Raw genomic sequence first — 19,138 nt, 5'->3', positions numbered from 1 at the left:
CGGTAACTGTGGAAAGTCAAGTTTACGAACAGGGGGGTAGGCAGACAAAATGCTCACTGAAACCAAGGACGTGCCATCAAGCGATGTCGGCTGTGACTGCGGGATATTTTTCAAAGGGGAGACGTGGCATGTCCTGTCAAGTGCAGCTGACAGCTCAGAGCGTGCAGCGGCAGCGCTTCAAAGGGCCTAGGGTCGCGCAATGCGCTTCTGCAGCGTTGCCACTGCAACAAACTTTGCCCCCTTTACTTTCTCTCCCTATGCCTTTTTCCTCCACCGAGTCCCCCAAACAAATGTAGCTTCCTCTTTGTAGGCGTGAGCGCTCTCGAACTTAATACTGGTTGGCAGCAGAGACAGACAAGCGGACAGAGGCGAGGTATCGAGGGAAAATACCTCGTACAGGTTTTTTGAACTTCCAGGTTGACAGATGTGTTCCGGACACCGTCGAGCTGTTGAAGTAGAACTTGTCTGCTAATCCTGCAGATTGTAGGCGGAACCCTCGCCGTCTGTACATCAACCGATTACTACCTCAAGTAGTTCTCGTCGTGCCTGTTTCTTGTAAACCACGTGACCAGTCAGCAAAGGCCCAGCAACAAATAGCGAGTTCACACTAAATGGACAAATTGCGTTCGTTTTTTTAATATGATTAAAAAAAAATATAAATGTCAATTTTAAAAAGGTTGATTTTTTTGTTCGTCAATTTTTTGTACAATCGAGATTTTATTTTTACGCACATACATGTGCGTATAAGGTTAATTTAAACTACCACTTTGAAAACTAATAAGTTAATTCGACTGGGAAACTTTGATCAGGTAAGACCCTCAAGTGCCGAGCATACTTACGAATATGATATCGAAAAGCTTATTTCGGTTGAGTCTGATTATCGAAGTATTATCGCCAGTGTTTTTATTACAGGTAAAACAGAAACTTATTAAAAAGCTGATTGCTTAGTCCCGTGCTACACTGGGTATATTATTGCTAAGTAAATTAGGTTAGACCTTCACTCTAACTAGAACACGGATTGCACTAGTTGGTCTACGTAAGAATGTTCTACGGGTTTAGCGGGAGGTCGATTGTAATGGTAAATTTTTATTTACCACTTACAGGTGGTTGGTGAGAAATCAACCCATTGATTGTCTCGTCGCTTTATTCAACTGATCGCCACTTCTTTCGACTGGTTGCAATAAGATCGATTTTCGATGATTATAATAAAAATCTGTTTCTACTGGACTGAGCGGAAGTAACCGTACTTCAACGTTCACCGATTTCTACCGGCAGGAGATAGGTCAGGAGGTATTCGAGCAGGGATCAGGAAGCTCAAGCCAACGCCAAGTTCAATCGCACTTAACGGGCAGTCGCTTCCGTTGTATCAGCAACGGAAGACAGGCCCCACAAATACATTACTTTTAAATTTCTAGTTCAATTGTCTCTTCCTTTTCAACTTTCCCCCTATTCTTTGCAAAAGGGAAAATGCTTTTGCACACGGCATGCTTCAGCCAATTTTCGAGACCACCTGCCATTTTTATCTCATAGTTAAAATTTTCACGTCTATGTTTATGCCGTTTGTATGCGTATGCCCACGCAAACAGCATAACCACGTTACCTTATCGTCTCGTGGCCGAAAATGAATTTGAACAGTTCCATATAAGATTAAAAATTTAAGACAACGATGCGTTACCGCAGGAGGCAAAACTATAGTGACAAGAGCAGCAGAGGCAAAGCGTTCCTCGCATACGAGAGTTCATGCGTCAAAGTCGCGGACAAGACGAAGCGGCTAACGGAAATGATGTCTTCCGTTTTAATTTATATGTATATTTCGCTGATAAAGTTTTCTTTTTATTGCTCTAGAACTCGTGCTGATGTTTTTATCTTATAGTGTGCAGTTTTGATGTACATACATATATAGAGTAGAAAGCTTCTTGATCATTTGAGCGTCCCTGTTTTACTTTAGTATAGAAAACATGCATACAGTACGTATGTATGTTATAAATATACAGATATATTTGTCAAGTCTTTTTCGAATTTGTGTTTGTCCCACCCCGTCTGTATTTCGTACATACATATGAAGGAATAGGTGTCTGAGCTGCTTGACCTCCTATCGACATATTGCGCCGCTATAAACAGTTTGCGTCTCAGAACTTTTGAAAGTAATGTCGATCCCTTTGCTATCTTTGATAAATACGATAATCCCTAACCATATATGTAGTAGAAATGAGCTGCAGTAGTTAATGCAGACCGAGCGCAACTCGTTAGCTGTGCAACACATTTGAAAGTAGAGGGTAACTATTTCATGACTTAACGATTGATCCATCACTTTTATGAAGTACGGCCATACACGCGCATGCAAACATACGCTCGTTTCAACCTTAAACTGAACCCTTTGGTCTTGTAAACGAACTTGGCTTGATGAGCTTTGATTTTGGTTAGCCGATTTTTTTTATCCGTTTTTTTACATGTGCTTTTATAATTAAGTAAAGCGATTTCATCGCAACAGAAATAGGGTCGGTCTATTTTTCGCTAGAATTTGTAGACAACTGCTGTTTTTTTTTGGGCTTATTGAATTTGAAACTGTAGCGAATCATACGGGGGAGAAGGGAGCACCCCGTGAAGAAAAATAGCCCCAAAAAAAGGCACTACGAAATCAATCAACTACCCTTTGACCAAGCACGCGAAAACCAAATCAAGTTTTTATCTGAATAGTACTGACTTAGTTATAATGCTGACCGCTTTACGTGCAGGAGTCATCCTAGCCCGGTGTGACTCTACCTAGAGTGACGAAGTGCGTAGATAAGATGCCGCCATTAATTATCTTTTGGAGTCATTTGTCAAATTCTCGGTGCTATAATGGCAACAGACGCATATTGTATCCACGTCGACTAGGAAAATCGAGATTATGATGTGACTATTTATGGCAAATCCAAAAAGGAACTGTTAGAACTTCTGTGGAAACAAGCAACAAACCTCCCGTTCATTCAAGAAATAGATCAAAATGGAAACGACATGATGTACTCTAGGTGATTAACGATTTTTAGGAAGCAACGGACTATTAAAACGGGGCCTGAATAGGATCAAAATAGTCATGCCCAAAATTTAGACGATCTAGACTTTACTAGTTTAAGAATAGCAAGCGTTTCTGACTGCTCTAGTCTATCAAATACTATAGTAATCTTTAAACATTCGTAATCAATTGTTCTCTTTAATCGGACATCAGCGCCTCCTTGCTTTCCCAATAGTTGCGAGGCAGTCTATCTTACTCTGTCCTTTTTTCGAGACTTATCGAGTGGAATCCTTCGGCCCAAGTCTACTTCATTGTAGTATATCGCAGCCCACAAAAAGGAAACGATCAATGCTTTCAAATGATTAACTCTACGCGATCAGCTATTATCACAAACAACATATTAACCATAGGCGCTACTGAGTGCCTGTTTGTCGTATCAATGCTTAAGTATGTACTGAATATACATACACAGCCGCTAAGGGTCAACGGAAATATTGCATTGTAAACGTTACGTATAAGTTAACAACAAAGTCAAAGGCAGGCATATTTTACTCTTGTGTAATTACAGCATGGAAGACAAATGTCAGCTTTCGAGTTCACGATATTGGATAAAGGATCATAGCAGAATATGTAGGAAAAATAATATAGGCAATGAACCAGCTGCATAAAGAGTGGTATAGTTTCCACTTCCTGCTATCGTTATCATATGACCCATAGTAATGGTAAGCCACCTTATGATGTATCAAAAAATCGTAAGGATAGGTGCCACATAAACACGTAATGTAATATTGTACACGATATGGCATGTACTGTAGTGCGGGGAAACACTCTCCCCTCGCAACACTTGTCTCCCCTAATCGCCCCCATAAGCTCAAACCTCTCCTATTAAAAAAAAACCATAAATTTTTTTGAATACCAGAAATATTTTTGGATAATACTGAATAGCACGAAACCTAAAGACAATGTTTGCCAAAAACACAGTAAGGCTTTATGTGTCTTGAGAACAATTTATTTACTTTTTAACGATTTCCATACCATAGTGTCCTGGATGCATCATCCGTTCCTCTGCATGCAGCCTCTCACTCGATGAGGACCGCCTCTGGCATTTTCTCCTGTTAGATTATTCTGTACCGCTGCGTCACTCGTGTAGCTACCATTATTTAGATCTAAAGGCAAAAAGCAACGGGTATTGCGCAGGATGGGGCGATCGGCATCTGTTGAATGCCTTTTTGTATATTGATGCATGTCGGGTATCCTGAAGCTACTTCTTAAACGGCAGACTCTGCATATGCAAGTCAAGAAGCGATTCTAGACTAACCCTGCGCAGGGGGCGAATGCTATGTTCAAAGGAGAGACCGACAGTGTCGTCATATTATAAAAAGGGTCGAAGAGTAAAAAATAAGAAAAGAGGAAATTCATTGGTACACAGTCATTAAACAAATGTGTAGAGGTTCAACAATTGAAATTAGTCGATCAGCCTTATTACTAGCTTACACAAATAGAAGAATTCAGAATCACCAACACGGCGACGATGCCCAAATTTACAGCGTTGGCCCGTTCGACAAAAAGACGTGTTCCTAATAAAGCTTTGGCACGAGGCTTAACATCGACAAACAACTAAAGGAATAATAACAAGCGGTCATACGACAGAGGTTTTTATTGCAGTTCATGCAGAGTCAAATGTCCTATTTCTTCTAACTTGAGGATTATTACTGGGTCGGACGTATGGCTAATTCGATCAAAATCTTTGCTTAGTTGTCGCTCGCGTACATGATTCTGAACACAACTATATGGATCTTTCGAAAGAGAGATAATGGCTGATAGCGCATAGGCGAGGGAAGAAGTCCGAAAATAAGGAACCCTCTCAGAGTGGATGCCGGGTGGAAAAGAGGTTTCTGAACAGCTAAAATTGGCGTGAAATAACAGGAGAGAGGAAAAGGCGCCATAGTAGCCAACGAACGAGTTGAAGACGCAGATTAAGTTACAAGGATGAAGCAAGACGAACGAAGTCTCTTTTATTTTGTCTATCTCTATGGGTTGCCCATTGGCAAAGCCACTAGAATGAAGCGCTATGGTTCAGTGCGTAGGAGTCCTTGGGGAACGATCCCACATGCTTAGCCAAAGACATTAAGCCCTCCACTTTTATAATCGTCTCAATATTGTTTACAGGACACTCGCACTCTCATAGATTCCTACAGATCTGAAGTAAGCGAAATAGTTACGGTAGTCAGGAAAAACGAAGATCGAAACGGTACTTCGATGTGGATATATAGTGAAATAGTCTATCATACATATATGTTAGGTTTTAAGATCGCGGTTAACTAGAAAATTTTGCATATACACATTGTTGTTAACAAGGAAAAAGAAAAATAGATTTATGTAATATCTACATACGAGAACTAAATCGGATCTGTTTAACTCTATAATACCTTCCTCCGGCGCTGAAGTTTAATGCGCTCAAGTATAAAAATCTGGATAAGTGTAACTATTAACTATAATATGGCTTAATGCAAAACCCATACATAACACCGCTGTGGATGTAAAGGAGTTATATCCGTTTAACGCTCGTTGTAATTCATCATTTAATAGACGATAATAATGTACAATTAGAGATTTTCTCAGTATGTTTATTGATAAATACTTCACTTTGCATATTATTCATAAGCAAGAAAAAGTCAACCTTCTAGGCTAAATGGAGACAAGTATTTACTCTAAATAAAAAAAAAAAAACAATATTATATGCGCCTTGTTTTTAGCACATCCCAATTCTAGACGAGCTTGAGAAAGATGCAGAAGGCAAAACGTCAAAAGAAAGGCAGCTCATCAGCGGCGGCTAATGCTGTCGACGGCACGGAAGTCCACGATGCAATTTTCTACCACTGTTATTGGCAGACTTTGGAATCTTCTCCATTTTTGCTATCGGCCATTATGCCCTACGTGAAAACTCTAATACCATAGGCTGCGACGATACCTGCTCAATAGGTATCAATGATCTAACGGTCTCGGGTTTGTCTCAAGGGATCTCGTCGACGCGCTCTCGAACATCCTCTTTCTTCGAGCAAGATCGATTCATTTAGAAACGTTACGGACATCGATAGCCGTATTTCAGGAGAACTGCGAGATAACGTGAGATCCACCAGATGGAAAAGATCGCATGGTCATCTAGTCATAGTCTCACATGTTATTATAGGATCTAGGAGAGGTCACTACCCGATGTCGCTGTTTCTACTATTGTTGCATATAATGTTCATGGGCTGGAATGGGGGCAGACTCGTCAGGCTGAGAGTCTAAACGGGTCAGACGTATCCGAAATAACACCACAAGAAAAAGAAGCGAGCTTTTGGGCTTCGAAATATCTAATAGTAGATGCCCAACTAGTATTTTTTATAGGTAATTTCAATGATATTACAGTTGTTATAACCGCAATCAGTTATATTGTTAGTACGTTTAAAAGGTTCCGTGGCGTTCTAACCTTTCGTCAGAGTGTTCTTGTATCAACTTGTAGTACCATTCTATCAGTACAGTTTAAAAGCAAAAGTGTAGATAGCGTGGCAATTTTATGCAGCTTTAAAGCACAAAAGCTTACGTTGCTCATCATGCATGAAATTTAATTGTTTTCATTTGTCCTTGCAGATGCTGATATCGGACCTGGTACGGCGTTTCACGTGTATATATATGGTTACGGTTGTGCTTCTCGAATCCGTACTATCTCTTCCAACAAGGGAGCAGATTCTAGAACTGTATCATCGAGCACCACAGCATATCAAGGATGCTCTCGCAAGGCATGGAATACACGCGCACAATTTACCCAGCCCAGCGTCCTTGGCAACGCTGCACACCTCTTCCCTTATCGCTAACCATCCAGGACTTGCGAACAGGTAACTTCTTGGGGCAACATTTGTCCGGGATGGGTGCTGTCTATTAATATCTGGCAACTCGAGAACACACGTGTTGGTGCTTATGCAGCTGACATATATATGCGCGAACCATTCTAAGAGCTCATATATGTAGGCGCATTTAGTATTTAATTCAGGTTCATTTTCACTGTGTACTTGTTCAGGGTCGTTAGTTTCTTACCTGTAAAATTGGTCTTCATAGATAGTAAAATAAAGTGCTTTCCTCAGTACGTTTTGCACAACATAAACCTATTGATTCTTCTGCTGCTAAGCCCTGTCAATCACGTCCAATGAGCATAACTACGTTCAAATGATGAAGTATCTCTAATTAACTATAATAGGATGCACATCATTTACATCATCACTTTCATTAATTAAGCTTTTTCTACATAAAAACCCAGAGATCCTGGTAGGCCACCATATTCAGGATAGCGGTTGTTTTTAGGGGCAAATCAAAAGTGCACCCAATCATCTTTGTTATAGCAACTCTGAGCAGATGGATGCAAAACGTTTTAAAAACCCGGTCTTCGATATACCAATGGCAATGCAAACTAACATCAATAATTGGTTTTTCGTTCTGAGTGACACCTGTCGATGATCTAGAGCCTGTGACCGTTTAGCAAACCTCGTTCTTAATAATTGTGCATTTACACATTAGTACAACATTCTATTGAATTTATCACGACGATAAATGCAGTTAGTAGCGAAAAAAGTGGAAAGTGGTAAAATTAAAAATGAAATACGCGGTAATTTTGTGTGATCTCTCTCTCTCTCTCAGCGCATTCGCCGGCCGGCTAAACCTCCATGCTCTCGCCTCTCGGGCGCAGGCCATTCTGAAACGGCCCCCAAGCCAACTACCTTTCCCGATTCCATCATTCAACAAGAACAACAACAATAACGCGGCCCAACTTCAGCGAAGAAGCGGCTTGGTTCTATCATTTCCTATTAAGAAGCCTCAACAACAGCAGCAGCAGCAAATGTCTGTAGGAGTCGATGGCAACGACGACACAATTTCACGACAGTTGTCCTCATCTCGGGCCTTGGCAGGACCCCCTCCTCAGATCGTTACCGTTCCTCCTCATATAGAGGGACTCCAACTGAGCAATCATCATATAAAACGTAACATTCTACTAGCCTTTTTTTTTAAACTAACCCTTTTAATTTTGTTAAAAAAAAAGTTGATTTAATTAATATCCTTATAGGAATCTGTAGCTATTCAATAATTGAGCCAAGCATTTCGTTGTCTTCGTCGTCGTCGTCGTCAACGAGCAAAGCTGTCGCTAACTGAGTTTCTAGGTGAACGAAAATCGAAACTGAGTTTTCACCGGTATTACCTTAAATTACGCATCATATTCATGTTAAAATGACTCCGTTTGCAACTGTTAGCTATCCAGAATTTTAATCGTGCGCTCCTGTTGCATCTTACGAAGGCTTGTGTATACATACGTATGCAGACGATCTGACTGACTTTTGCTGATATCTTGTTTTGCTTGTGGAAAGAAGCTGTGAGCACCATTATCAACTTTGGTCCACCAGCAGCTTCGACGCCTTCATCTCCGTCTTCATCAGATAGCATCATCACCGGTCGACCAATGCAAGAAGGCCAATTGCCTGTGAAACCATTGACGCCACCCACACCGTTGCCCTCTGTTCCTATTCCTCAACCCTCTAGCGGCCTCGAACCGATTATCCAGGTTACCAAAACGCAAAAGCAACAGCGTCCAGAAACTGTTGTCAGCGCACGAAGCTTTAGCAATCCGGTACGTCATTCTGTATAGCGAACAGTAACAACAACACGACGCTGTTCGTACAGCCGCACGGTCACACACACGTCCTTTAGGAAACCCATGAATCAACCAGTATTTAACAAACCGTATGGCTAACGGCCCGCCTTGCTACGAAAGCCACCATCATGCAGCTTTAGTCTTTTACCGAGACTTACTTTTTTGAACGTAAACCAGAGTATCGCCTGAATTCTGCTCCATCTTAGCTATAATTTCTCTTTACGTTCTGTGTTGAAGACTAACGTGCTTAACATTACGCGTGTCTCTCAACGCTCAAGGACGCTAGACAATTTGAGTAGGCTCAGATTAGACAGTAATAAAGAAACGGAGGCATTTAAAAAATGGCGGGATAATGAACAATATTAACGTTACAGTTCGATGACAACCCGCTCTCACGACCGCTATCGGTGCCCCTTAATGTGCGCAACCCCAAATACGAATATGGCGGTTTCGTGCCAATCTCAACCAATGGAGGCGGCGGGGGTAGCACGAGCATCAATAGCGCCGCGGCCTCGCCAGCGACGAATTTCGTACTGTCGTCTCCTGCCGTTCGATCTGAGAAGCACGTTCATTTTGCTAATGGATTTGTTATTGAAGAGGAGCCAGCTGCCAGTTCCCCAAGAATATCCGGTTAGTGCTTAGCAAACTTCCGCTCTAGCTTTTCACGTAAAGGCACGCCTTTGACATTGCACCTCTATCAATCACTTAACCAAAATTACCATGTTATGGTTTGATGCATGGTGGCGATATTCGCTGGCGTATTTGCATCTCGTTCTATCTTTCTATAGTAGGTAAATACGATGGATTTTTTCCTCTAGTGTACGGGCTGCTAGCACAATGTCACTGTTCTCCCCTCTTATGTAGTCCAACCACTTTGTCTCTTATAATTTCTGCGCTATAAATGAAGTTGTTTATGGGATTTGGCTTAGTTACTCGTCTGAATTTTCCTAGATGTCGTGCTCGCGTACAGATCAAACCACTCGCTACGTTTTTGAACAGGCTGTTTTAAAATAAGTTATAATGTGTCCGTCGGCGAAGATTCACGAAAGATTCGGATTTTCCAGAGCCACAGCCGTCATCGAGTGTTTTGTAGTAGACCGTTGTAGCCTTGCTTATTACCGGTATTCCGATTTTATGAGGGTCCGTCTTGAGTTTAAGAAAGTAAAAAATCGAGGTACCTTTTATTTACTGTCGCCCTGCGTTGATCCGATTTAACATGAACTTACGGTGCTAGCCATTTTGCTGTGAGATGATCAATACAACTGTAGCAATTGTAAAAGCTCTTAGCGTCACAATAACACGGAAGTATCCATGGGAATATGTGTCTATTCGACTTCCATCATCACCTTAGCTTATTTTCGTTTAAGAAACGTTTCCTTGTCCACCTTCACCCGAATTTTTTTTCGTCCATCTCAATTGTAGTCATCTTGGTTATTTGCGAAATTCTAGCGGCGGCTGTTTGCATTATGTCAACCATCGACATTGTTGTTGTTGTTGGCATAAATACTATTGCTGATGCTGTTGATACTACACACTTCCCTAGATAGGTCTTTTATCCTGTTTTCTGCTTCCCCTTCTTCATTGCTTCTCTTCTTTATTATAAATATATATATGACGCTGCTGTTAGTGCGATTTAAGCTATTCGCCCACAGGCCACTCTGAAAAGCCCATAATAATACTTCCGCTTGCGTTTTATAATTTAGCCATAATATGCTAGATTTGGCAAATAATTATTTGTTTACCACCATTTAGCACTGAAAGCATGCGTTACGATCGCTTTGAACGCACCAGGCTGCAAAGGCACTGTTACTCTATTTATTAAGTGATTGGCTTTAGCCTGCACAGCCAATAGGCTCTCCAAACGCTATCTATCTTTTTCGTTTTAAAAAGCGCGGCAATAACAACAAGCATGTGACGAAAGCGCCACGTAAACATTCTCATTGTTTCTGTTACAATACATCAAACGGCTTCGCGGTAGCGTCGGCTGGCATGGAGACTGCATGATGACTCAAGCCGTTATTGGTAGAGATAAGAATACAAATTTTGGGTGTTATATTGACCTGCTATTATTAAAGTTCATTTTTATACACTTAAATTCAACAGCTTTTGAAATATTTATGTCAATGCCGTAATCATTAACTGGCAACAATTTCAATTCCGGCACAATTCGCAAACAAAACAAACCAAAGTAACCGAAACGCATTTAGCCAAACGTTTTTCTTTTTTAAACCCAAGACCGCAACGGATTACGTTCACTTCCAGTCCTAAATTCTGCCGGTGGCCGATGATATTAATTAAACCTGATAAGGTTTCTGATGCTTCGAATAACGCTTGCGTTCGGCCAACTTTTAGTTACTTTGCTCAAATACATTTGACTGTGCATACGGATACGTAAACTCATACGTATACAATGTATACGTTTATATGTGTTTGCTTGCAGAGCTGAGGACACATTAGGGCGTAGCCACACTTTTTCTTATGCTCGAAACCAGCCCTCAGAAAACTGTCTACTCGCCTTATGTACATATATATAAATGATTGCCATTGTGCTCCTTGGCATTATCCCATCAGTGGACGAGCGATACGATAAAGGATGGCAGTCTTCTAATAGTAGCATTTTCAGAGCGTCATTGAACTGCCGTGCGCTGAGCAGCGTCTTCCGTTGCACAGCGATAGGTCGTAATTGTAGCAAAAGCAATCTCTTTTTCTGTTTTTTTTTCCTTCTTTGTATCACTGGCCATCCATCTTTAGGAGCTGAATGGCAGTCTTAGTAAGCCGCGTGAGAAACGACATGGAAAACGGGAATTGGAGAAGCCAGGCGCCTCAGAGCAAATTTTGAGATGTGAGGTCCGCTGACTAACTGGATCCAGTCTGGGGGGTTAACTAGGTGGTCGGCAAATTACTTGATCGACGGAAAAATGAACGCATAAAGGGGGCAATTGGTACGACGCGATAACTGAGCGAGGTAGCTGATGCTGTTGCTCCTGCTGCTGCACGCCCGCTCGCTCATAATAAAATGCACGCTACTCCGCCATCATCGAACCCTCACGCCGCATTTAACGTCTTTTTTCTCGCGGTGAAAACTTGCTAGCCCCAACAGGCACACAGAACGGCAACTGTTGATGCCGCAGCGCTACGGTCGCCGAGAGAAGCCATTAATGCTTCCTATTCGTTTAGCAGAAGTGGCTTCGGCCATAGTTTGGCTGGGCCAACAGATCGCGGATATTTGTGTCTCTTTTGGCGTAGCTCCCTTTTACAGGGGGTCAACTAAGGAGAGTCGGTGGCCTTTGCGAAAAATATAGGACTACAGCATTAAGTCAGGAGAAGATGGTGCCGTTGTGCCAATAATTTCATTGCTGCATCGACGAGCATCGGACAAACATCCAAATTCATATACTCATTAGCATGATGCGCCACTTCACGGTGGTAGTTGTTTAAAGAATTTGTTCACGAGCCAGAATCTTGCGCAATGCATGCTCACTGTTTCAACGTGGATCGAAGCTGCTGGGCAGACGTAAATGTACTGTTAGGTCTGATGATCCTGAAAGATCTCGCAAAAGCAGTGTATTAATAGTATATTTTGAAGCTTTTCCTTGTGCGCGCCAACAAAGACGGAGATGGCTATTGTGTATTAATGAAGACTACGAGCACTGGAAACATGAACGTATTTGTTTAGTCGTTAATAGTCTATTTGCTTCAATTGTCACTCTAGATAAATGACAATATTCTAAAGAAGAATACGTAAAGAAGGCTAGATCAAAACAAGTTACCTGTCTTCGATTGTGTCGCTAGTTCTCATTCGTGCTAACTGCAAGTTATTGTTGCTGGCCACAGTAGCAATATAGTTGCTGCTGTAAGTGCCAGTAACTTTTTTTTTATTAGCCTTAAGTTAGAGCCCATTACTCAAGTCCGTTCTTAATTATGCTGTTAGGACAGGTTTGTCTATTGAGCGTTCTAACTCGTTGAATGTCAGATAGATATTAATGTTTGCAGAAATCATGATTTACTTAGTTCTGTAATAGATGATGGTGGTGAGATCGTATTAAACCTTGTTTTCAACTCACACGGATTCAGCGGTATATGTTGTTCGTTCGATGCCGTATGTAGGTATGATAGATACGTTGCTACGTCTTTTTCTGGTGGCTATGCTTGTTGGATGACTATGCTGTTTGTGCCTGTTGGGAGCCGGGCGGGGTAACTAACACGTTGACGCTGACCTGCCATGACGTTCGTTCACTGCACGCGCTACTGCGATGGCGTCTCTATTTCGCAATGGGGTCTCCTCGCGATGGTGTTGACTGAGCAGGACACGTGTACTGATCGCTCGATCATCCAGGACCGGTGGTTCCGGGAGCCGTGGTGCGGGACATTGCGCCATACAACCTCGTCAAGAAGACAACGGCGCTCGTCGAGACCTGCCAGACTTCGAAACAGGACTTCTGCGTCATGGATGACGAAAGCTACCCCAAGTAGGTTGTTTTCGGTATTGTTACTTTTGATGTAAAATTTAATGGCTGGAAAGTATAGTAGTCGGGTAAGAAGTACAAAGAACTACGGTAAGAGTCGCTGATCTATAATAGGGGGGCGCTGAGGGTCGCGGCTCCAAAGAAAGAGATCCTGGTCTGTGTCGCATGGGCAGGATTTGAACTTAGCCTCTCCGTTTAGTAAGCTGCCGCATTATCATTGCGGTTTCGATACTGTACCCATCATATGTGAAAGCTAAACACATGAAACGTTTATGTACGCTGCTCTCGGGAACTGAAAAAAAAAGCTACGTTTAAAAGAACGACTATATTTTAACTGAATTTGTCTAAGAAATGTCGTCCTTTGTTGTTGGTGTTATGTGACATAGCTCGATAACGAAAAATCTAAATGGGTAGAAAAAACGTCGAGAGTGCCACCCTAGTGTTTTAGTAAACTGGTACGGTAGAGAGAATCCACATAAATAGTATCAATAAAAGCATATTGATCCCTAAATAGCAACGTTTGCGTCAAACACCATTCTATTAAGTGCGTTGTTAGCACCACAGCAGCCGGGTTTAACTAGTCGTATCGATTCAACTCTCATTGGTGCTAGCTATGATGATTGATCACATCATAAAAAGGAAAATACCTTAAAATAAGGATTTGCTGCTGGCAATTCAGCATTAGCTCAAAGAAATGACGGCACCAAAAGCATCAGGGTTCCGATCTTATTGAACGGCGATAATGGAGAGTACATGTGATTCGCCAAGCTATATTATTGCAAGCATTGAATTGTACCACACCAGAGGCGCGTCATCTCCATGGAAAACCTCGTTTTTAACTACTGTGCTACTGTGGAAGACTTTGTAAAATAGTCAGAAAAAAAAACGTCAGATATCAAATCTCCGCGTTCACAGTTCCTGTAACTGGCTTTTTCAATAACCTGTTACGCCATCAGTGAGAAGGCCATGCGGACGCTGGTTGTCTGCTCATATGACGCACACCGCTTACAACTTTCAGATAAAACTTTCTTTCGGGGAAGCGTATCGCTGGCTTCTTTAATTCGTCATAGATGTATAGTTTTTTCATACGAGTTACTACGATCACACCCGTGTGTGTAACGGATATACGGATAGCTACCTACGCCTGCAATAATAATCATATTAGCTAAACAAGTTGGGTTGATTGCACCGTCATCGTATTATATGATGACATGTTGGTAACAAAGGAGATCGCCATGTAGATGGAGAACGCTTGCGAGTCAATGGATTGTATCGAGGTGATTAGTTCCGTTATGCAGCTGTGGCGTGTTGCTGATGCGACCGTTATAGTTATTTTACCATCGCTTCTCAATGAATTTCTGATCAACTAGCTGTGCTAAGGACATTAGAAGCGCTGTTTGATGGTGAAATCGTCACGCATCAGCCCAACAGGCCGTAGACGTCACTCGTCACGAAACATTGTGGCACTGGCGCGTTGCTATCACTTTTGTTACGATTAGTATAAAGAGGATTAGCTGAAAAACAACGTCCCTATCGAAAGCGCGTCGATCAGACTGCGTCCGCAAGGCTTCGAAGCTACAGAAAACGGCTGGGTACCATGAACGTAAACATGTAAACGTCAATGTGGCTAGCAAGAAATATACTGACAATTTAGAAAAGACCGGAACATAACGTCAGATAGTTACGTACAGAACAAAACCCTTATACTAAACCGTACTTTACAAATAACTTAGAGTCAACAGTCTTCTTATATGTCTTTATCCTCTACTGAATGCTTAATCACGCACGTTTGACCGTATGCTGTTGTTAGTGTTAGCTCACATCTTTACAGTTAGCTCAAAATCGTACATACATGATTTTTGCAAATGACCAAATACAAAGTTCATGGGACACAAAAATCAAGTTCTGACGTTAAACTAAAAGCAGTTCCTACAGTTATTATTCTATGCAGTTAATCACTAATGCTGCACACATACTTAGTATTTCGCCATGTCAAAGGGGTGGATTTCCTAGAATAACTTTCTCCATCTTCCATTCACGCCTGAAAACGCACAGACTTTTCATTGGGTGAAAACCGGACGAGTATCAGTGGAAAAAGGTCGAGGGAAACTTCGGCCGACACACATGTCTGCGTGCCCACTAGTTGTCGTTGGCAGACAGAATACTGATACTAATTTGATCACTATAGTTAATATAAGCGAAATGTTGATACTGAGCGGTATTTACTATCGGGAGCGGCAACGCATATTGTTGTACTTGTATAGATAACAAGTGACGAAAACATTAGTTAGGCAGTCCTATTTAACTTCGTAGTTTATTAATGCAAGTTCTTTTAATCCGCAGGACGTGGAGTGGTAGAATATCACTGGAGTGATAGAAGTCCTACTTGATGCACGATAGGCACATACGTATCAGGGCTGGTACAGTAGACTTTCGCATGATCAATGCGGAAATAGACACTAAATTGAGGGTCATTCCAACAAGCAATGATGTGCCAGGTGACGAAGGCCTATAGCTGTTAGACATCGAAAAGCGAACTCGACAGTTTGTTGTTAGCTAACAAATCCTTTGCTTAACAGAGAGGTGAAAGACCAGCTAGAACTAATATATGTTTAGAGAGTTGAGAGAAGAATAAGCACGCATCGGTCCTACTTATACGCTTCGGGGAACTGGGAACAATGCACGTCATTACAATGTAGAGCTTCATTGCATCAACGCGTTACGCGTATGAGCCTCTGCTAAAGTCAGTGTGTCGACGCGCGTTTCCCCATTCGCAACGTTAGAAGACTGAGCTGAATCTCTTGAAGATTCATTTCCTATTGGCCAACTGTTTCGGCAAATCTTAAGTTTGACCTTTGATAGTTCTAGAGCAGGCGACTTTTCTTCGGTATCTTCTCACTGGTGGCGCCAAGAGGCTTTGCTTTAGAAAAAATGGCAGCGTTTTTTACTCACTGAACTAGGTTAGAGTTCTGTGTATCAATACGATTATGATCAGTGAATAAGATTAATCGTGATGTTTGATTACACTGGGATAAACTATGACTGAAGTCTGCCTAAAGGAATCATAGCATCCTGCCGTTAAGGAGGCGTGAACTACTTGAGAGTAAGTTGAAAAGTGGCCGCCGAAAATAAACTCTGTTCTAGAAGAAACCTTATCGCCAAGTGGTCGTAAAAATAGAGCTAAAAAAAGCTTGAGTTTCCGTTTTCAATATCGATGGATTTAATTGTAGGTCACTGGAGTTGAAGTACAATTGCTGACACCTGGTCCAACAGACGAGAATCGTCTACGATGAGCTTTAAGTTCATCGTAGACGATTAACTTTGGTTGCGTGTTTCATCAACACGGCATTCTGCATCTTCGTTCTGCTTTCAAGCTATCTTCTGCTAATAAGGGCGATGATGTTGGCAGCAGTACGAATTTTTCTAGCATTTGTAATATTATTACTTTTTTGAAATTATTATCATTATCATAAACGTTATAATGATTAGTTTTAGCTTCTTTCTCTATGTTCTATGAACCTGCGTAACACCGAATTGGTCCAGTCAGTCATGCCTTCGTTTTTGTTGTTTTTTTTTTTTATTTGCTAGCTACAATTTTCTGAGTCGTTTCTTATGCATAGCGCAATCATTATAAACGTACCCATGATAAATTAATTTATACATTTCGCTGAGTTTGTCGGAGCTGTTCGTCGCCACATAAATGCCGCTGGTGCTTTTAGTTTCCTCGTGAACCAAAATCTACATGTATGTTACGCTGCCAGCTAAAAGACGGGTCAGCCCAGTGAGTCAAGCAGTCACCTACTACCAACGCAAGGATCACAGTCACTTGACCCCGCTACCCAAATTCTTTAGCTTCCACAGCTGCTACGTTCTCTCGATTCTATCTTTATCTTTTTTTTACTCTTTTCTTTTTTGTTTATTTCTACGTTCTATCACCGTATAACGATTCGGCGTGTGTTTGCGTGTGTGTGTGTGTGTGTGTGTGCGCTTTCTATTAATACTACATATCGTGGTCAGCCCGCTCTCAATGGTGGTCATAAAACGATGATGCTGCTGCTGCTGCTACTGATGATGATGATGAAGATAAGAAGAACGGTAATGGGCTTTTATTTTTTTAGAGAGGACTGGGACACTTGGTAGATTGGTTAGTGGCGGGAGCGGCAGCTATGCTTGAATCGCTAGAATTAAAGAGAGAATTGAGACGACCAATCGTTGAGCGAAGATGGAAGAATGTTTTGCTGAACGTAGAATAGACAAAGAAAGCATTGAGACGTTGCCGCTATTATTCTCGGTATCTAAGATTCTGTTATACTGAACATCGAGTCCATTGAATAGTCTGGTTTTGTGGCGATTCGTTACCGAGAAGATTTAATCACCTAGCGATGTTTAAAATAATTTATGTTGTGAGAAAATACTTTTGCCTGTGAGATCTGGCCGAAAACGGAACGATTGACCCATCGCTGTATATAAAACCTATACGAAAAATATTTGCGTTAATTGAGGTTACGTAGAGCCCGCCCATTTAATAAAAATAGATAAAATCATGCGGAAACCAATGAAATACTATTGTAAGCTTGTTTATGTAGAAGTGACAAGAAAGGCATTCTCAGCTGCATGTTAACTGCATTCTAAATTTTCCCAACATTTTTTTACATGAAACATGAGGTAGGTCGTGTCGCGTATATGGACGCAAATTTTACATATATAACTTCTATTGAAACACTTCCCCAGTGTCTCTACTCCAAAAGATTCGGTAAAAGGTGTGTGTATATATATATATATATATATATATATATGTCATACATAACACGAGTGAAACAGTTCTCGGAAATGGGTGTCCTCATGTATATGCTCGCTAGAAATCTAATTAATATAAGTTTTCATTTAATCAGGTGAGCAAGTCATAGTTTTCCGAGATTTATCAGAAGCGCTCTTGCCAGCTACCAATGGTACTTTACAATACAAAACACTACAATTTCCTATCAGAAACTGTCTATGTAAAATAACCGTATTTTCATTGCCATCGTGAGGCGACGCCATTCGCAGCAGCGGACGCACGGCAAAATGACCAAATCAGATTGGCTGACCCCAAAATTTAATGATAGCAAACGAAAGCATTACGTACACTCTGTATAATGAGTTCTTGTTCCTTTTTATCCGTTTTAGTCTTTCCCTCATACCGTACTCCCCTCTACACCCCTCACCCGAAAAATCCACAACACTTGATGTAGCCTTTAATCACATTTGGGCTTCTACGTGTGACACCCATTCGCAAACATATGCAACCCAAGCTGCGTGCTACAAGTCACGCTATCAAGAGAATCACATACTATTATAATAGTTGACGAAAGGCGTTCTTTAGCCTCTATATATCCAACTAAATTTGTCGTGAGATAAGAAGTCATAGTATTTATCTATGTGTGTTTATATAGTGCTCATTTGGTTACACTCGAAAACGTCTTAAGCAAACCATGTAATAGGATGCAACAGTTGCAGAGGTGCGTGCAGAAGTGGAATAGCTGGTTCTAGGCCGATGCTGGCTTCACAGTGGCACGCGTCACCTCTGAACCATTTTCATACTTTTTTTTTTTTTTTGTTATTGCAATTAACATGTGTGCGTGCAGAGGGAGGGCCGAGCGAAAAAAAATCACCCAGTGCGAATTTCGACTATAGAAATAAAATATATAGAATATCCATATATATATATATATAGACGTTGATGATCTCTATTTATGCTAACTTCCGCAATTGATCTTTGGGAAATTGCCAAGTTATTTACGGCGTTTACGCACCACAGAAAAAATGACGGCGTCTTTGGTAATGATATTTGCTTTATATACTAGTATCCTTTTATTAGTATTTAGGAATAAGCCGTAGTTGCTGTTTATAAGATAGCTAAAAATGGAGATAATGGCACAGAACGCATCGAGTACAGGCAACGTCTTGTCGTGCAATATCAAACACAATGGAGGATAAGCTTAATTTTAGAATGATCTT

The 19,138-nt window shown here is 41.3% G+C and overlaps 1 protein-coding gene across 2 annotated transcripts in view; it reads left to right on the top strand.

Annotated features, from left to right (window-relative positions):
- Positions 1-19,138, top strand: part of LOC111267867 (uncharacterized) — a 39,818-nt gene that overhangs the window by 7,789 nt on the left and 12,891 nt on the right. Inside the window, exons 2-6 of one of the 2 annotated variants that reach the window (XM_022846428.2) lie at positions 6,629-6,873; positions 7,670-8,010; positions 8,395-8,651; positions 9,050-9,305; positions 13,012-13,144. In XM_022846428.2, the coding sequence (XP_022702163.1) occupies positions 6,629-6,873; positions 7,670-8,010; positions 8,395-8,651; positions 9,050-9,305; positions 13,012-13,144 (1,232 nt within the window). Of the gene's footprint in view, positions 1-2,462; positions 6,874-7,669; positions 8,011-8,394; positions 8,652-9,049; positions 9,306-13,011; positions 13,145-19,138 lie in introns of those variants that run through there. The other variant, XM_022846427.2, reaches the window with a different exon arrangement.

This window comes from Varroa jacobsoni, unplaced genomic scaffold, assembly GCF_002532875.2.
Source record: "Varroa jacobsoni isolate VJ856 unplaced genomic scaffold, vjacob_1.0 scaffold_1233, whole genome shotgun sequence".
NCBI lineage: Eukaryota > Metazoa > Arthropoda > Arachnida > Mesostigmata > Varroidae > Varroa > Varroa jacobsoni.
Note: the sequence above shows the minus strand (reverse complement) of the source record. Positions and strands in the feature narration are given on the sequence as shown.